Below are 17,148 nucleotides of genomic sequence, written 5' to 3'. Positions count from 1 at the left end.
CTCCCGCTGGTATCCCATCAGCCATTGCGAGTTTTGCTGGCTGGACTACAGCGGTAGCTTTGGTCCCTCTTTCCAGGGGACTCTTTAAAATATGGTTTTCAATGTATGTGTATTTTGCTTGTTTTTGTGGTTTTTAATCTTTGTATATTGTTTTTAAATGGTTTATCTCATGTGAACCGCCCAGAGAGCTTCGGCTATGGGGCGGTATACAAATGCCATAAATAAATAAATAAATGTCACTGGAAATAACCAACTGTGTGCGACAAAGTAGTCAACGGTGCCCGACACAAGACGTAATCACCGACGGTTGTTCAAAAAATCAACTCTGCACAGCGCCGGTTGCTTGTGTTGGTTATTTCGGCCGGATAACCAAAAGTGGTGTGAAAAAGGCCTGACAGGCGACACAATAACCCACCGTTGACTATTTAACCCACTGTTGGTCATTGTGTTGTCCAAACCCAGTTGTTGTTGAATGCTCACTGCAGCTGGAGAACTTCATGAATAAGCATTGACTGTCGGCTGTGCATTGTTCGTTTGTTTTGTTTTCATGTTTTCTGTAAGAATAGAAGAATTGCCTTACTGGCCCAGAACAAAGTTTATTTCATTGTATTTATATCACACCCTCCCTTCAAGGTAGGGGTGTTGCTTAGGGTGACCACATTAAAAGGAGGACAGGGCTCCTGTATCTTTAACAGTTGTGATGAAAGATGGAATTTTACCAGGTGCGGCATGCATACAAATTTCAGCAGGTGTCATTTGTATGCATGCCGCACCTGGTGAAATTCCATCTTCATCACAACAGTTAAAGCTGCAGGAGCCCTGCCCTCTTCTGTATCTGGTCATAAAGCTGCAGGAGCCCTGACCAGGGTGATGGTGAGCGGGATGGTGAACTGGTGCTGAAAACAGTTAAAATCTTTAATGATTCTTTTTTTATACAAGAGGCTCAATGTATCAGATTTAATAAAATCCTTCCTCAGGAACTGACGCTAGATACATTCAAATAAATCTTGAGTAAGAACTTTTTGGCAAAACACAGTTCCCCAACAGAACACCTAGAAGAAAGAAAAGCTCAAGATTTTTAACATACAAGAACAGGTTGTTTTTTAGCAGCCTGTATCAAGTGTCAGCTCCTGAGGAAGGGTTTTATTAAATCTGAAACATCGAGCCTTTTATATAAAAGGGAACCATTAAATAGGGTGACCATATGAAAAGCAGGACAGGGCTCCTGTATCTTTAACAATTGTATTGAAAAGGAAATTTCAGCAGGTGTCATTTGTAAATATGGAGAATCTGGTGAAATTTCCTCTTCATCACAACAGTTAAAGCTGCAGGTGCTCTGCCCTCTTTTAAATCTGGTCATTCTAGTATAGCTCCTGCACTTTAACTGTTCTGATGAAGGGGAAATTTCACCAGGTTCTCCATATATACAAATGACACCTGCTGAAATTCCCTTTTTGGTGCAACTGTTAAAGATACAGGAGCCCTGTCCTCCTTTTCATATGGTCACCCTACCATTAAAGATTTTAACTGTTTTCAGCAGCACCAGAGCTTGCCTCCCGTTCATCATCATCCATCTAGTGGTACTCTTTTTCCCTGTAACCACACGTCAGTGTTGATCCTAACCCTCACAATTTAGTTAGCACTCTCTCAGACTCAGAGGCCAACGCCAAGCGGCCACCTAGCCTCAGGGGTCTAAAAGGGAATTTCAGCAGGTGTCCTTTGTATGCATGCGGCACCTGGTGAAATTCCCTCTTCATCACAACAGCTGCAAGAGTATAGCTAGAGTGACCAGATACAGAGGAGGGCAGGGCTCCTGCACTTTAACTGTTGTGATTAAGAGGGAATTTCACCAGGTTCTCCATATACACAAATGACACTTGCTGAAATTCCCTTTTCTATGCCACTGTTAAAGATGCAGGAGCCCTGTCCTCCTTTTCATAGGGTCACCCCAGTGTTGCTCCGTTGCTTTTTAGATCTGGCTGAGGTCCGCCCAGAGATTGGACGGTATAGAAATGCAATAATAAATAAATAAATAAATAAATAAACAAACTTTTCACAGCCGCACGATTCTGGCAATGTTCTGTGTCCACGGCTGCCGCCCCGGCTAAGGACCGTAGTACTGAAGGGGTTAAAGTGACAGAGCTATGAATGCTAGAGCGGCCCCAGCATGTTGTGGGGGGGGAAGGTGCCCAAGGCAAGGCTCCTTCCGGTTCTCTTTCCCTTGGACGGGCAGCAGCTCCTAGCATTCTGCAGCCTGGGAGCCATCGAGGAGGAGGCGAGTTGCCCGGGAGGCCAATGCAGAGGAACCCCGCAAAAGCAGGTAGGTTAAAGGGGCACGTGGCTTTATTTTAATTCAAAAAACCCTCTCTTCTTCTGAGTCAGAGAGAACAAGAAGAGCAGGACCCTTTTACTTGGGGAGGCGGCTGATAAAGTCGCAGGCTCAAGCTAGATGCTGCTTTAATTGTGCAAGAGCATGAGAAGAGCCTTGCAGGGTTGTTGTTGTTTTTATTTATTTATTTATTTATATAGCACCATCAATGTACATGGTGCTGTACAGAGTAAAAGAATAAACAAGCAACACCCTGCCACATAGGGGTACTTTCTAATAAAATCGTAATAAAACAATAAGAAAGGGAAGAGAATGCACCAAATAGGTGCAGGGGACAATAAAACTAACAGTGTAAAAGTAAGAACAATGTCAAGTTCTAAAAGCTGTAGGAGAAAGAAAAGTTTTCAATTGAGCTTTAAAAACAGTAATTCAACTCATGTTCCGCAAATGCTCTGGAAGACAATTCCAGGCATAAGGGGCAGCGAGAGAAAATGGATGAAGCCGAGCAAGAGAAGTAGAGACCCTTGGGCGGGTAAGAAACATGGCATTCCATGAGCAGGGCAATAATGTGAGATGAGAGAAGAAGGATAGGAAGGATAGACCAAGGGTTCATCTTGTCAGCATCTGTTCACATAGGGTGACCATATGAAAAGGAGGACAGGGCTCCTGTATCTTTAACAGTTGCATAGAAGAGGGAATTTCAGCAGGTGTTATTTGTATGCATGCAGCACCTGGTGAAATCCCCCCTTCATCACAACAGTTAAAAGCTGCAGGAGCTCTGCCCTCTTTTGTATCTGGTCAAGGGGCAGGGCTCCTGCAGCTTTTAACCATTGTTAAAAGATAGCATACAACTATCAGGGCTAGTAGCTACTGATAGCCTGGTGAAATTTCCCCTTCTTCAGAACAGTTTAAAGTGCAGGAGCTATACTAGAATGACCAGATTTAAAAGAGGGCAGGGCACCTGCAGCTTTAACTGTTGTGATGAAGAGGAAATTTCACCAGGTTCTCCATATTTACAAATGACACCTGCTGAAATTTCCTTTTCAATGCAATTGTTAAAGATACAGGAGCCCTGTCCTCCTTTTCATATGGTCACCCTAGGTTCACACAGTGGCCAAGCAGCTGCCGACAGGAAACCCACAGGCAGGACATGAGTGCAACAGCACTCTCCAGCCCATGTTCCCCAGCAACTGATGTACACAGGCTTACTGCCTCAAATACTGGAGATAGCATACAACTATCAGGGCTAGTAGCCATTGATAGCCTTCTCCAGGAATATGACTAATCTGCTTTTAAAGCCATCCAAATTGGCACCCATCACTGTGAATTCCATAGTTTAACCATGCCCTGTGTAAACATAGGAAGCTGCCTATTATTATTATTTATTCGGTTTATATCCCACCTTTTTCTCAGTAAGGAACCCAAGGTGGTGCACACAATCCTCCTCCTCCTTTCCATTTTATCTTCACAACAACAACCCTGTGAGGTAGGTTGGGCTGAGAGTCTGTGACTGGCCCAAAGTCACCCAGTGGGTTTCCATGGCTGAGTGGGGACTAGAACCCGGATCTCCTGACTCCCAGTCTAACACTTTAGCCACTACATCACACTGGCTGTCTCTTTTACTGAGTGGTTCACCTAGCCCAGTATTGTCGACACTGACTAGCAGCAACTCTCCAGGGTTTCAGGCAGGATTCTTTCCTCACCCTAGCTGGAGAAGGCGTGAATTGAACCGGGGACCTTATGCATGCAAAGCATGTGCTCTATCACACTGCACTATGGCCCCTCCGCCCCAGTCCTTCTGGGGATAAATGCCAAGTTCTACATTTAGGAAATAGAAACCAAAGGCACAGTTACAAGATGGGGGATACTTGGCTCAGCAATACTACAAACGAGAAGGATCTTGGAATTGTTGTAGATTGCAAGCTGAATATGAGCCAACGGTGCGATATGGCTGCAAGAAAGGCAAATGCTATTTGGGGCTGCATTAATAGAAGTATAACTTCCAAATCACGTGAGGTACTGGTTCCTCTCCATTCGGCCCTGATTAGGCCTCATCTAGAGTATTGCGTCCAGTTCTGGGCTCCACAATTCAAGAAGGACGCAGACAAGCTGGAGCGTGTTCAGAGGAGGGCAACCAGGATGATCAAGGGTCTGGAAACAAAGCCCTATGAAGAGAGACTGAAAGAACTGGGCATGTTTAGCCTGGAGAAGAGAAGATGGAGGGGAGACATGAGAGCACTCTTCAAATACTTAAAAGGTTGTCACACAGAGGAGGGCCAGGATCTCTTCTCGATCCTCCCAGAGTGCAGGATACGGATTAACAGGCTCAAGTTAAAGGAAGCCAGATTCCAGCTGGACATCAGGAAAAACTTCCTGACTGTTAGAGCAGTACGACAATGGAATCAGTTACCTAGGGAGGTTGTGGGCTCTCCCACACTAGAGGCCTTCAAGAGGCAGCTGGACCAGCATCTGTCAGGGATGTTTTAGGGTGGATTCCTGCATTGAGCAGGGGGTTGGACTCGATGGCCTTGTAGGCCCCTTCCAACTCTGCTATTCTATGATTCTATGATTCTTTTTACCAGTCCTGAATCCCCCACCAATCAGCTTCATGGGATGAACCTGGTTTCTCATAAGAGAGGGAGGAAAAGTCTCCCGATCCATTTTCTCCACACCATGCATATCTTTGTAGACCTCTATCATGTCTCCTCTCACTCAGTAGACTAGTAGCCTTTGATAGCCTTCTCTGTGAATACGTCTAATCACCTTTCAAACCCATGAAGTTGGACATTCTGGGGATTTAACCTGGGACCGTTCGCGTATTAGGCTTGTTCACTTTTCTTAGCTATAACTTTTGGCACAGTACCCATAATGCTCCCAATACATATGAATGCTGGAGACTGGAGGCATGAATCGGTATTTCCACTCTCGTTTCTGCATAGCTGGAAAATTAAAGAGTGCTCAGAGATCGAGTGATAAATGAGCATTGCACATTTTTGTACGAATGGCAATGTTCGATGCTTTGCAGTGAAACAGTTTTGGTGTTGACAGGAGTGGAGAATCCTTCCACAGCTAATAAATTACATTTATTAAGAGGTTCCCAGACATTTTATCTCCTATGATACCTCCAGACTGTCGTCGTCTTTTCATTTTGAGTCTGTTTTTTCCATAGGCAGTGAAAGATGGCCATGTTTGCTTGGAGATGTTGAAAGGCCTTGCTGCTTTGCTCTGTCACTTGAAAAGAGTCTCGTTGGATGAGTCTGTTGGACTGAAGGAAGTTCGAGGCTTTAGCAACGCCACTGAGGCGTCCTTCAAGGGTTGGTGCTGAAAGAGAGGGGGGCAAAGCAGGGCAAAGCAGAGCAAGGCTGGTTTGTGGGAGGAAATGGCTGTGATGCAAGAGATGGTGGCCATTGGGTCTCTGTTAAAGCAAGGCCTGCATCCAGAAATAAAAATGGAGGCCTCGGCAGGCCCTGAACCAGGAGAAGAAAGGGAAGGAGCAGTTCTTCCCCAAACGAATGTGAAACAGGAGCCAGAGGAAGGACCATCAGGAAACTGGGATGCCCAGTTCCAAGAGTTTCTGAGGACTTTCCAGGCTCCTCGTTTGGGAGGGGGAAATTCACCACTGCCTGAGCAGAGGCAGTGGAATGACTTGAAAACATCTCAGACGCCCTCCCAGGAAGCATCGGACGCCCACAAGTGGCCCAGAGGATTGTGGGTTCCCCAAATCCAGACGCATCTCTCTGGGGCAGCCCTACAGGAGCACGAGACCCATCTGGGTGTCGGTGAGAAGGGGGTGGAGGCAGCGCTTGCTGGAGATGTTCCCGCGATGGAGACGCAGCGGCAGCGCTTTCGGACGTTGTGCTACGAGGAGGCTGGCGGGCCTCAGGAGCTTTGCGGGCGGCTGCAGGAACTCTGCCACCGGTGGCTGAGGCCGGAGACACACACCAAGGAGCAGATGCTGGAGCTGGTGACCCTGGAGCAGTTCCTGTCCGTCCTGCCACTGGACATGCAGACCTGGCTCAGAGAAAACAGTCCAGAGACGTGTGCCCAGGCCGTGAGCCTCGCGGAGAGTTTCCTTCTGCGGCAGGGAGAAGCCAACCGTTGGGAACGGCAGGTGAGTCGCTTTCCCCCTGTTGCCTTTGAATCGTAGAATCATAGAATAGTAGAGTTGGAAGGGGCCTACAAGGCCATTGAGTCCAACCCCCTGCTCAATGCAGGAATCCACCCTAAAGCATCCCTGAAAGATCGGGGTGTGTGATTCTTAACAAAACACTAATCGGGTGCCCAGCAGCATTGACAAGGGTGCAATTCCCTGGGGCTAGATAATGACAGTGGGATGGGCGCACCTAATGACACATAGGATATGGCTGTTCGTCAGCAGCTGGAGTCAAAGAGGAGGGTGGCGTCGGTGTGTCACGGAGCAAAGGCAATAGCAGATGAAGGCGCAGTGATGGAGGGCAGGACGGAGGGCCGAGTCCTCTTTCAGAGGACCTCTTGGTGGCCACTTTCCAGTGGTGGGTGAGTCTAAAGGCAAAAGGCCTCAGGCCAAAATAACAAAAATACCAGCTTACTTTAGCTTAAAGCCTGTTAGGTATAGTTCTTGTGCCTAGTGATTAGATTTATTAGGAAATGCTTTGAGAATGTCAGATGTTCCCTGCAAGCTTATAGAATCATAGAATAGTAGAGTTGGAATGGGCCTATAAAGCCATCGAGTCCAACCCTCTGCTCATTACAGGAATCCACCCTAAAGCATCCCTGACAGATGGTTGTCCAGCTGCCTCTTGAAGGCCTCTAGTGTGGGAGAGCCCACAACCTCCCTAAGTAACTGATTCCATTGTCATACTGCTCTAACAGTCAGGAAGTTTTTCCTGATGTCCAGCTGGAATCTGACTTCCTTTAACTTGAGCCCGTTATTCCATGTCCTGCACTCTGGGAGGATCGAGAAGAGATCCTGGCCCTCCTCTGCTTATCTCTGTAAGCAGTTCCCATGGGAGTAGCTGGTTCACTCCTTTGCCTCGGCCTTGAAGTGGCTGGTTCCCTGGGAACTTCAGAGTGTTTTGGAAAGGTGGGGGGCGCACTTTGAAGTGGGTTGTAACATCCTGCCCTCTTGGCATGTTTTACAGGTCAGAGGGCCTGTCTGTCAAGTGACTTTGAATAGGCCTTAAAGGCTGGTGCAAAGCTGAAAAAGCTTGGCTAGGTTTCATCTCTCGGCGCAACGCCTGACCTCTTTCTTGCTTTGGATTCTATCTCTGCTTGGGACTTTGAAAGCAGTCTGCACATGGACGCTTTGCTATTTGGATTTTGGATATCTAAGAACTGTGCCATGAAAATAGGGTGACCGTATGAAAAGGAGGACAGGGCTCCTGTATCTGTAACAGTTGTATTGAAAAGGGAATTTCAGCAGGTGTCATTTGTATATATGGAGAACCTGGTGAAATTTCCTCTTCATCACCACCGTTAAAGCTGCAGGAGCCCTGCCCTGTTTTAAATCTGTCCACTATAGTATAGCTCCTGCACTGTTGTGATGAAGAGGGAATTTCACCAGATGCTGCATGCATACAAATGACACCTGCTGAAATTCCCTTGTCTATGCAGCTGTTATGGTCACCCTAATGAAAAGTAGTGAGGCTTTTCATAGACTTGGACTTGCATATGCTGTGGATTCTGTGTTTGTGCCCAGATTCAGGTGGCAAGGAGTTCCCAGTCCTTAGCAGAAGGATAGGACTCTTGGGCCTGAGGCTTAACCTTTCCTGAAGTCATGGTAACGGGGTCAGCTCAGTAGTGGTAGGCTGAGATTGACAAGTGCGTGACGGATCTCCCGGCCCGGCTCTGGTGGCTCAGAGCAACCTTTCCCGGGACTTTGTTTCAGGAGATAAGTCATGTCACTTTGAGGAGCTAGCATATGCAGCGTCTGGAGAAGCTCAAAGCTGTTACTGGCGTACTTTATTCACACACACCCTCGCCGAGTGTTTGCCTTAAAGATCGTTTCAGAGAAAAGAGCCTAAAAGCTTCCTAACCATCGTTCAGCTTTCAGTGTGTTTTGGAGACTCTGTAACCATTAAGCCTGCCTACCGTGTGATTTCCTCAATAAAAGAAGTCTCACTGATGCGAGTGTCTCGTGTCAGCTTGCCAGCACCTGTGAATGCCAGAGGGAACAGGCAAGGACACGACAAAGCCCTTACTTTCAGTAACTAAGGAGAGGCCTTTCAATGAGGAAAATGCTGGGAAACCTCCATTTGATCATTGGTTGGGGCAAAGGAGGCGGAGCTGGAGGGATGAGTGGAGGCATTTGTGGAACACCGGAGGCCGGGATTTGGCCTAGGGATGTCGGACGCATCTGTGGGTGGGTGGAATCCGCCAACTTTACGCAGCTTGCACCCGCCCAGCCCCGGGACTCGCTCTATGTAAGTCAGGCCAGCTTGCGGACTTCTGCTGCCACCACAACCCTCCCAAGAATTCGGCCGTCCGTTCCCACCACCACCGTGTGCAACTCTCCGGCAGGGAGAATGGGAGGGTTGTGCTTGGTGGGAACTGGGTCCCCCCCCACTATAGCCCCAAATGTGCACAAATTACAGCTGTCATTCGTGCACATTTGGGGTTATGAGGGGGAACCTTCTCCCATAATACTTCTCTTATAATACTAGAACCCAGTTGTAAGAGTCCTCAGAAACTCTTGGAACTAGGCATCCCAGTTTCTTGATGGTCCATCCCATGAAGCAGATGGGTGGCAGATCGAGGACAAATCAAAGGAAGGACTTCTTCACACTGCGCATAGCTAAACTCTGGAACTCACTGCCACTAGATGTAGTGACGGCCACCAATTTGGATGGCCTTAAAAGGGGGTTGGATAAATTCCTGGAGGAGAAGGCTATCAATGGCGAATAGCCCTGATGGCTATGTGCTACCACCAACATCTGAGGCAGTAAGCCTACATATACCAGTTGCTGGGGAACATGGGTGGGAGGGTTCTGTTGCACCATGTCCTGCTTGTTCTTCCCTGGCTGATGGCCACTGTGTGAACAGAGTGCTGAACCAGATGGACCCTCGGTCTGATCCAGTATGGTTCTTCTTATGAAAGGGCGTGGCATTCTGGGAAGCCCAGCAGGGCTAGGCCAAGACCACAGATGGGCAGGTGGTTTTGCCCCTTCTATTTTAGGCATAGGGTTCTGGCTTATGATGTGAAAGGGCCTAGTTTGAATGTCACAAATCCCTGCTTCGCTGGCTAGTTAGGGGAGAAGTGAGGACTGCACCTTAGAGCAGAGGTAGACAGAAGGTAAATCCCCAGACGTTTTGGACTTCAACTCCCAGAAGCCCCTGCCAGCCTGGCCAGTGGTCAGGAATGCTGGGAGTTGGTGTGCAAAAGATCTGGAGGTCTGTTCTCCATTCACCCTTGCCTTCAACAGGATCTGTGCTTGGGGCAAGCCAGAGAAGGCCGCCTTGATTGTCCGTTAAGAATGCTGGGGAACATGGGTGGGAGGGTGCTGTTGCACCATGTCCTGCTTGTGGGTCCCTGGCCAATAGCTGGTTGGCTGTTGTGTGAACAGAGTACGGGACTAGATGGACCCTTGGTCTGACCAAGCAGAACTCCTCTTATGCTCTTAAAACTCCAGTCCAAGTCCCCAGATTTTGCAGGAGCAGCCCTGGCTCGGGTCAGAAGGGCAAGCCGAGCCGGGGGCAGCGCAGGAATCCTGGGCAGCGGACATCCCTAATTTGGCCCCCGGGCCAGAGGCTTTGAACCCCTGTTCTGCACTCTCCATGGTGGTGGCAGTGGAGAGGTTGTGTCACTTAGCTCAGCTTTCACAGTGGCAGGAGAAAGAACGTCAAGAGCAAATCAGAGAATAGCAGAGTTGGAAGGGGCCTATGAGGCCATCAAGTCCAACCCCCTGCTCAATAAAGGAATCCACCTTAAAGCATTCCTGATTGCAGCGTTGCCCTCTGAGGAACCCCACAGGGCCGGATCGGGACCTCGGGTGGGCCAGATTTTGGTTTACGCCACTGGAAGGGACCCTACAGGTCTAGAGTGACAAAACGTCTGACCTGGTAGGAGGCAGCTTCTCATGTTGTATTTTAAATCCTCGTAAGCTGCCCTGACGTTATCTTTTTTTGACTGAAGAGTGAGGCAGTAAGTCCTTGTAATCAGGAAATGAGTAGCCTTGATGTCTCCCACGCACGTTTTGCCTGTGTCGTGACTCCAGTTGGTCCTGATTTCCCCCACCTCCCTCCACCCCAGGCCACAGGGATGTCGGAAGAGCCGCCTGTGAATCCCCTCCAGGCAAGCCGGGCCAGGCTGGGCGCCGGGAAGGCACAGCTTTCCGCAGGAGCTGAGCAGGAGGGCGAAGGGGACGTGAGCTTGTGGGGTAAGTCACTCTGGGGCCTGTCCTGTTGGATCTTGTGGGTAGGCTAGGCTAAGAGAGCCAGTGTGGTATAGTGGCTAAAGTGTTGGACTGGGAGTTGGGAGATCTGGGAGCTATACTAGAATGATCAGATACAGAAGAGGGCAGGGCTCCTGCAGCTTTAACTGTTGTGGTGAAGAGGGAATTTCACCAGCTGCTGCAGGCATACAAATAAGACCTGCTGAAATTCCCTTTTCTTCACAACTGTTAAAGATACAGGAGCACAGTCCTCCTTTCCATAGGGTCAGCCTACTATATCACTGGGATCTCAGGGTGGCATACAGATAAAACCAGAACAATGTAAACATAAATAATATACACAACTAAAAACGTATTTCTTCAATTCTAAGACGCACTTTTCCCCCCCATATAAACATCTCTAAAAATGGGGTGCGTCTTAGAATCGCGGGTGTGTCTTAAAGGTTTTTTTTCTGTTGGTGGTACTGAAATTAGTGTGCGTCTTACAATTGATGGCGTCTTACAATCGAAGAAATACGGTAAATCAACCAATAGAATTTTTTAAAAAGCAATTAAAACCCATTAAAAGGATGTGTAACCGTGGAGAATTTTAGCCCTCAAAGGCTTTGATAGAGAGCCGTGTTTTAACTTGGTGCCAAAATGAAGCCAGTTGGTGTCAGTCGGGCCTCCAAGGGGAGGGCATTCCACAACCGGGGTGCCACAACAGAGATTTCCCCCTTTCTTCCAGCTGGTGACAGGTGGCTGAGAGAAAGCGACGAACGGAAACTGTTCCTGGAAAGCCTTCAGCAAATGGAACAAGTGAACGCAACTTTGAAAAACGCCGGGGAGAAAGATTTCATGTGTCGGAAAGAAGCTGATGAGACCCCTGAGGAGGAAATGGATCTATTGGTTCTCTCACCAGGTGTTTGCAAAGGCAGCAGTGAACCCACGAAGCAAGATAATGAGAATGAAATGAAATATGACAAATGTGGGGAGAGCTGTATTCGAAGCTCGCACCTTGCTACTCCCAAGAGCATCGATATGGAGGAGAAACCGTACAAGTGTTGGCACTGCGGCCAGAGTTTCAGCAGCAGTTCTGACCTCCTGATGCACGAGAGGACCCATGTGGGGGAGAAACTCTATAAATGTTCCCACTGTGGAGAAAGCGAGAGAATCCACACCGGGCAGATCTCACATACATGCTCACACTGTGGGAAGGGAATCCACGGAGGACCCAGACGTTACATATGTTCAGACTGCGGGAAAAGCTACACTCGGAGATCGGCCTGCTTTAAACACCAGAGAACCCACTTAGGCGAGAAGCCGTACAACTGCTCCGTGTGTGGGGAAGACTTTGGAACCTACTCGACTCTCAAAGTACACCGGAGAATCCACACTGGTGAGAACCCGTATTAGTGTTCACACTGTGGGAAGTGTTTCAGGTAGAGCTCCCACTTGATATTGCCTGAGGGAACCCACACATAGCAGTGTGTTCCCAAAAAGCTTCATCCAAAAATCGGAACTGTTTGAACATGAAAGCACCCAAGTGGACAAGTAGCCCTTTGCATGCTTTGCCCATGGGGAAACCTATGAATAACGTGGAATTCCTGTGAAGCAACTTCAGTTTCAGGTGTGTCACTTTCCCACATCTGAAAATGAGGTGGCTTGTGGTGGTGGTGGTCATCTCTCCAATATCACTATTGAGCCCGATTGGTTTGTGGCCAATTCTAGAATGTCATGTGAAGCATTCCTAACCGTGGTGGCTACATAACCACGGTTTAAACATGCTCACGAACCATTTGCTGCAAAAGATTCAGGGGCCTAACCATGGCTTAGCGTGTTGTCTGAACAGGCCCATTGATAGCACCTTGCTCTGGCAAGCAAGAAGTACAGTGGGAAGGAGGCGAGTCCTTCAGTGGTTTCAACATGGAGTCTTTCCTCTGGGAGAAAAGATTCTGAGTAATTTCAGCAGAAGTGTGGCACATTACCCCTGAGGGGAGGGAGGGAGGGAGGGAGGGAGGAGGCACCTCATGATTTCAGCAACATGGTCCCATGCCTCTGGGAAGAGGGACCTTTGGCTTCCCAAACCTGACAGTTGTTATACAGTTCAGAGAGACCCTGTGTCATCACAACTTTGATGAACCAGACACTGCTCATAGGCCCTGGACATAGAATCATAGAATAGCAGAGTTGGAAGGGGCCTACAAGGCCATCGGGTCCAACCCCCTGCTCAATGCAGGAATCCACCTTAAAGCATACTGGACAGATGGCTGTCCAGCTGCCTCTTGAAGGCCTCTTGTGTGGGAGAGCCCCGACCTCCCTAGGCAATTGGTTCCATTGTCGTACTGCTCGAACAGTCAGGGAGTTTTTCCTGATGTCCAGCCGGAATCTGGCTTCCTGTAACTTGAGCCCATTATTCTGTGTCCTGCACTCTGGGAGGATCGAGAAGAGATCCTGGCCCTCCTCTGTATGACAACCTTTTAAGTATTTGAAGAGTGCTCTCATGTCTCCCCTCAATCTTCTCTTCTCCAGGCTAAACATGCCCAGTTCTTTCAGTCTCTCTTCATAGGGCTTTGTTTCCAGACCTCTGATCATCCTGGTTGCCCTCCTCTGAACACGCTCCAGCTTGTCTGCATCCTTCTTGAAGTGCGATGCCCAGAACTGGACGCAATACTCAAGATGAGGCCTAACCAGGGCTGAATAGAGAGGAACCAGTACCTCGCGCGGTGTAGCTTGCTGTGGGCCAGCAACTGAGGTGGCCTTTCATCCCTTATAACAAAAGTGGATGCTTGGGGATGATAGGTATATTTCCTGGAAACACAACTCCTACTGGGTCCTTTCTGCTCCCTCCATTCTATTAACAAAATACGACTTCTTTCCGCTAATAACTGTCTTAACCGCAGGTGTCAAGGCTGGAGTGCAACAATAGAAGCCCACAGCAGGATATTGACCAGGTAGCTCAATAGATGTCACTCTTCCTATCCAGCTTGTTTTGCTGAATTTCTACCCCTGTCTTTGCCTTTGGGGCATGCATTTTTGGAAATCCATTAGAAACTGAATTGCTTCATCTAGTCTTCGGTGATGGGGTTGACTCTTTTGAGTCCAACCCTATTAGCTTTGACTCAAAATGGAGTCAGTGCTGTTCACGCAGAAGAGAGCTATTTCGTAACAAGATGTAGTGTTTTGAACGCTCTTAACAGACACCAAAGTCCACTGCTTCTGCATCGGACCTCTAGGGAGACAGAGAGGTACACACAATTCTGTTTTGGGTTTTCTCAATCTCTCTCTTCGCTGCCGTCTGTTTCTTTCACAGAAACCTAGGGCATAGCTAGATGGGGCGATATCGCCGCAGGATCGTCTCTGTGCGTTCACATGACGCACAGGGGATCCCGGGAGCAGGGAGGGATGATCCCTCCCTTTCTCTGGGATATCTCCCTACCCTTTTTTCTCATTTTTTCCATGTTCTCGGGATGATCCCGAGACCGTGAACCGTATGGGCGGGCGTCGCGGTTTGTCCTGGCTCCTTGCGAGTAACCGTGAGGAGCTGCGAGCCGGGCATGGAGCACAGAGCTCCTCAAGAACTTTGTGCCCATCAGGGATGGGGTGGGGTGAGCGGGGCCATTTATTTATTTATTTTTAAAAACTTGCCGTTTTTCGCTCGAGCACTCCAATAAAAGAAAATGGAGGGTGCGACGTCCTCTTCCTCCTAGGACATCGCGCGCCGCGTGTAGACAAGGGGGAGATTTCACGATATCCTCCCTCCTCTGTCACGCTAGACCCGGTAGGTCTAGCCATGGCCCTAGATTACGTCGTATTTTGCACACACAAACACACACGCACAAGGTGGGGGAGAGGAAAGACATGCCCTTTTCCCAGAATGCTTCTCACCTTGAGAGGATGCTCCAACCATTTCTTAGTCTTTGTGGGCTGTTCACCTGTGCTTTCCCCCAAAAGGGCTGTTTCCGTTCACTCAGGGATCCTCAACCTCTTGGGCCCTGTGGGCGCATTTGGAATTTGTATAAAGTGCCGTCAACCATGGCACAAAATGGCTGCCATGAGGGGTGTGGCTAGCCGGAAAATGACAGTAAGGTAAAAGTTGGACCTAGGGGGAAATGGAGCAGCTAGGGGGAAATGGAGCAGCATGAATTTGCATGCTTTTTATATGGGATCCCACAAAAACCACCCACCTAATTATAGCTTACACTGGTGTCTATAGACCGCACAGTAAAAAGACAAACACAGATCCGTTGCTTGCTATTGCCACCATGACACACAAACAGGGATCCAAGCCACTGACTGACATTAGGGATCCTCATGATTTTCTTTTTACAAAGCACCCCTCCCCCTCCCAAACCATCACCAAAACCTAGGTTTGTATTATTTATTTATTTAAACATTTGTATCCCACCCTAGGTGTACAGAGAAAATCAGAACAACATAGCTTGCCAATTTGTCCGCAGATGTTTTCATAGAATAGCAGAGCTGGAAGGGGCCTACAAGGCCATCGAGTCCAACCCCCTGCTCAATGCAGGAATCTATGATACACTCATGGGTTTATGGGCTTTCCATGTAAAAATCATGAAGCCTCATAAGGATCTGTACCTTTAATCCCTGCTTTTGTGCCATGTTGGGGCTGGAAAGCACTGCATCATCATCATCATCATCATAGTGTTGTCTATAGACACCAAATTTGATGCTGGGCTTTAATTTGAAGGTTGTCTTTGTGAGATCCCATATAAAAATCATGAAGATTTATGATGCTTGGTTTTTCCTAGATGTTCTGACTTTTACCTTCTTTGCCATTGAATATATGTGCTTTCCGTGGGCAGTTGTGTGCTCTCTCTCGCTCTGTCTGTTTTGTTTGTGTGCGTATGTATTTTTCCCCTGTGACCTGGTTCACATGTAATGCTAAACCGTGGTTTATTTAACCTATGGTTTGTTTGTTTGTCAGGCAGGCAACCCCTGGGTTGTTTGTTTCCTTTGTCTGCTTTCTCTTAGTATCCCAGTTGTCTGTGCGATAGTACTGGCCTATACAGCAGCTGGTGTTGTAGTTTTTTTTACCAGTCTTGCCTGCTATCTCTGTAGCCTGGGAAAACAACCCATGAACAACCCATGGTTTAAACGACCCGCAGTTCACAACTTTGCAACAAACCATGGGATTTTATCTGGGTTATTTCTGCATGGCTAACCATTTTTTGCTAATGTGGCCTCATTCTCGAATCACGGCAATCCAGAAGTCAGCAACCCGTGGGTTAGTGTTATGTGTGAACCAGATCACTGTGTGACTGTTTTTTCTCTGTGTTTCTATGTGGAAAGATGGGGGTACGGGAGGGGGCGGCATATAGGCTGTGCATGAGTTGGGCCTAAGCACTACCACTTCCCCCCTTTTCCCCCCTCCTCTCCTCCCACATTCACTCCGCTCTACGTTCGCTCCCCATCTCCTAAGAATAATTTATGACGTAAGTTGGTTTTGGGGTGCTTAAGAACTAAAGTGCCCATTGTTACTATATAGCTAGCAACTAGTCTTTTCTCTGCCTGCCTAGGAACCTGTGTGCTTCGCCCTGAGCAAGCGACAGATCTGAGTCACAGCCGGCCTTCATGTTTCCAGAAATGCCTCGTACCTCTTCCCTTTGTAAAGGATGCTTCTGACTTTATCTCAAAGAGAGACGGTTTTAAGATCAGTAGAGAAGATACTGTGCATTATCGATTGTGCCTTATTTGTTTATATACATGTTTATAGACCTCTATACATTTGTTTCTTGAGAATAATATATTGATTAGGTGCAATTATACATGGTCCCTTGCATCCTGAGACTTTTTTGGCTGAGTAATAGCTGCAATCCTGCAACTCTGTGGAGAGGCTGAAGATCTGGTTAGACCAAAGATGAGGTCTAATCTTTGGACTTTTTGGTGTTCCCCAATCCCCTGTGTTCTTGTTTTTAAGCACCTACCCTGACGAAGAGTTCTGAGGAACTCAACCACTTGTACAATCTTATTATTTTTATTACATTTCTATACTATAAGGCTTTTTGCCTTATTCACCCTGGTTAAAGCCATGGTTTAAGGTGTCTTCTGAACACAGCCTGTCTTCCTGGCTTAACCACTGTGGTTAAAGCCGTGGTTTAAGGTGTCTTCTGACTCATAGCGGAAGCTCTCCGGGTGGTTTACTAAGATTACAAACCTTTAAAAATACAGCATACAAAGTTTAAAAACCATTTATATAAAAATACACAAACAGACAAGACATACAGAAACAACATATGTCTAAAACAACTTTAAGCAATTGACCATGTCCATAAGACAAACCCAGGACCTGCCAAATGCCTGAGGAAAGAGAAAAGAGCCTGGCGCTGACGAAAAGATCGGGTTGGCGCCATCACAACAGTGAAAGCTGCAGGAGCTATACTAGAGTGACCAGATTTAAAAGAGGGCAGGGCTCCTGCAGCTTTAACTGTTGTGATGAAGAGGGGA

General features: G+C 47.8%; 1 protein-coding gene across 1 annotated transcript; it reads left to right on the top strand.

Moving 5' to 3' along the window:
• The first annotated feature begins 5,679 nt into the window (after nucleotides 1-5,679).
• On the top strand, nucleotides 5,680-16,455 carry LOC134396220 (zinc finger and SCAN domain-containing protein 31-like). Its single transcript, XM_063122639.1, has 5 exons — nucleotides 5,680-6,440; nucleotides 10,557-10,683; nucleotides 11,426-12,076; nucleotides 13,581-13,631; nucleotides 16,221-16,455. Exons 1-4 carry the CDS (start codon nucleotides 5,709-5,711, stop codon nucleotides 13,604-13,606), a joined length of 1,536 nt encoding a protein of 511 aa, XP_062978709.1. The 5' UTR covers nucleotides 5,680-5,708; the 3' UTR covers nucleotides 13,607-13,631; nucleotides 16,221-16,455.
• Nucleotides 16,456-17,148: the final 693 nt, after the last annotated feature.

This window comes from Elgaria multicarinata, chromosome 3, assembly GCF_023053635.1.
Source record: "Elgaria multicarinata webbii isolate HBS135686 ecotype San Diego chromosome 3, rElgMul1.1.pri, whole genome shotgun sequence".
NCBI classification, from domain to species: Eukaryota; Metazoa; Chordata; class Lepidosauria; order Squamata; family Anguidae; genus Elgaria; species Elgaria multicarinata.
The sequence above is the reverse complement of the archived record's forward strand: the minus strand, read 5'-3'. Positions and strand labels throughout refer to the sequence as shown.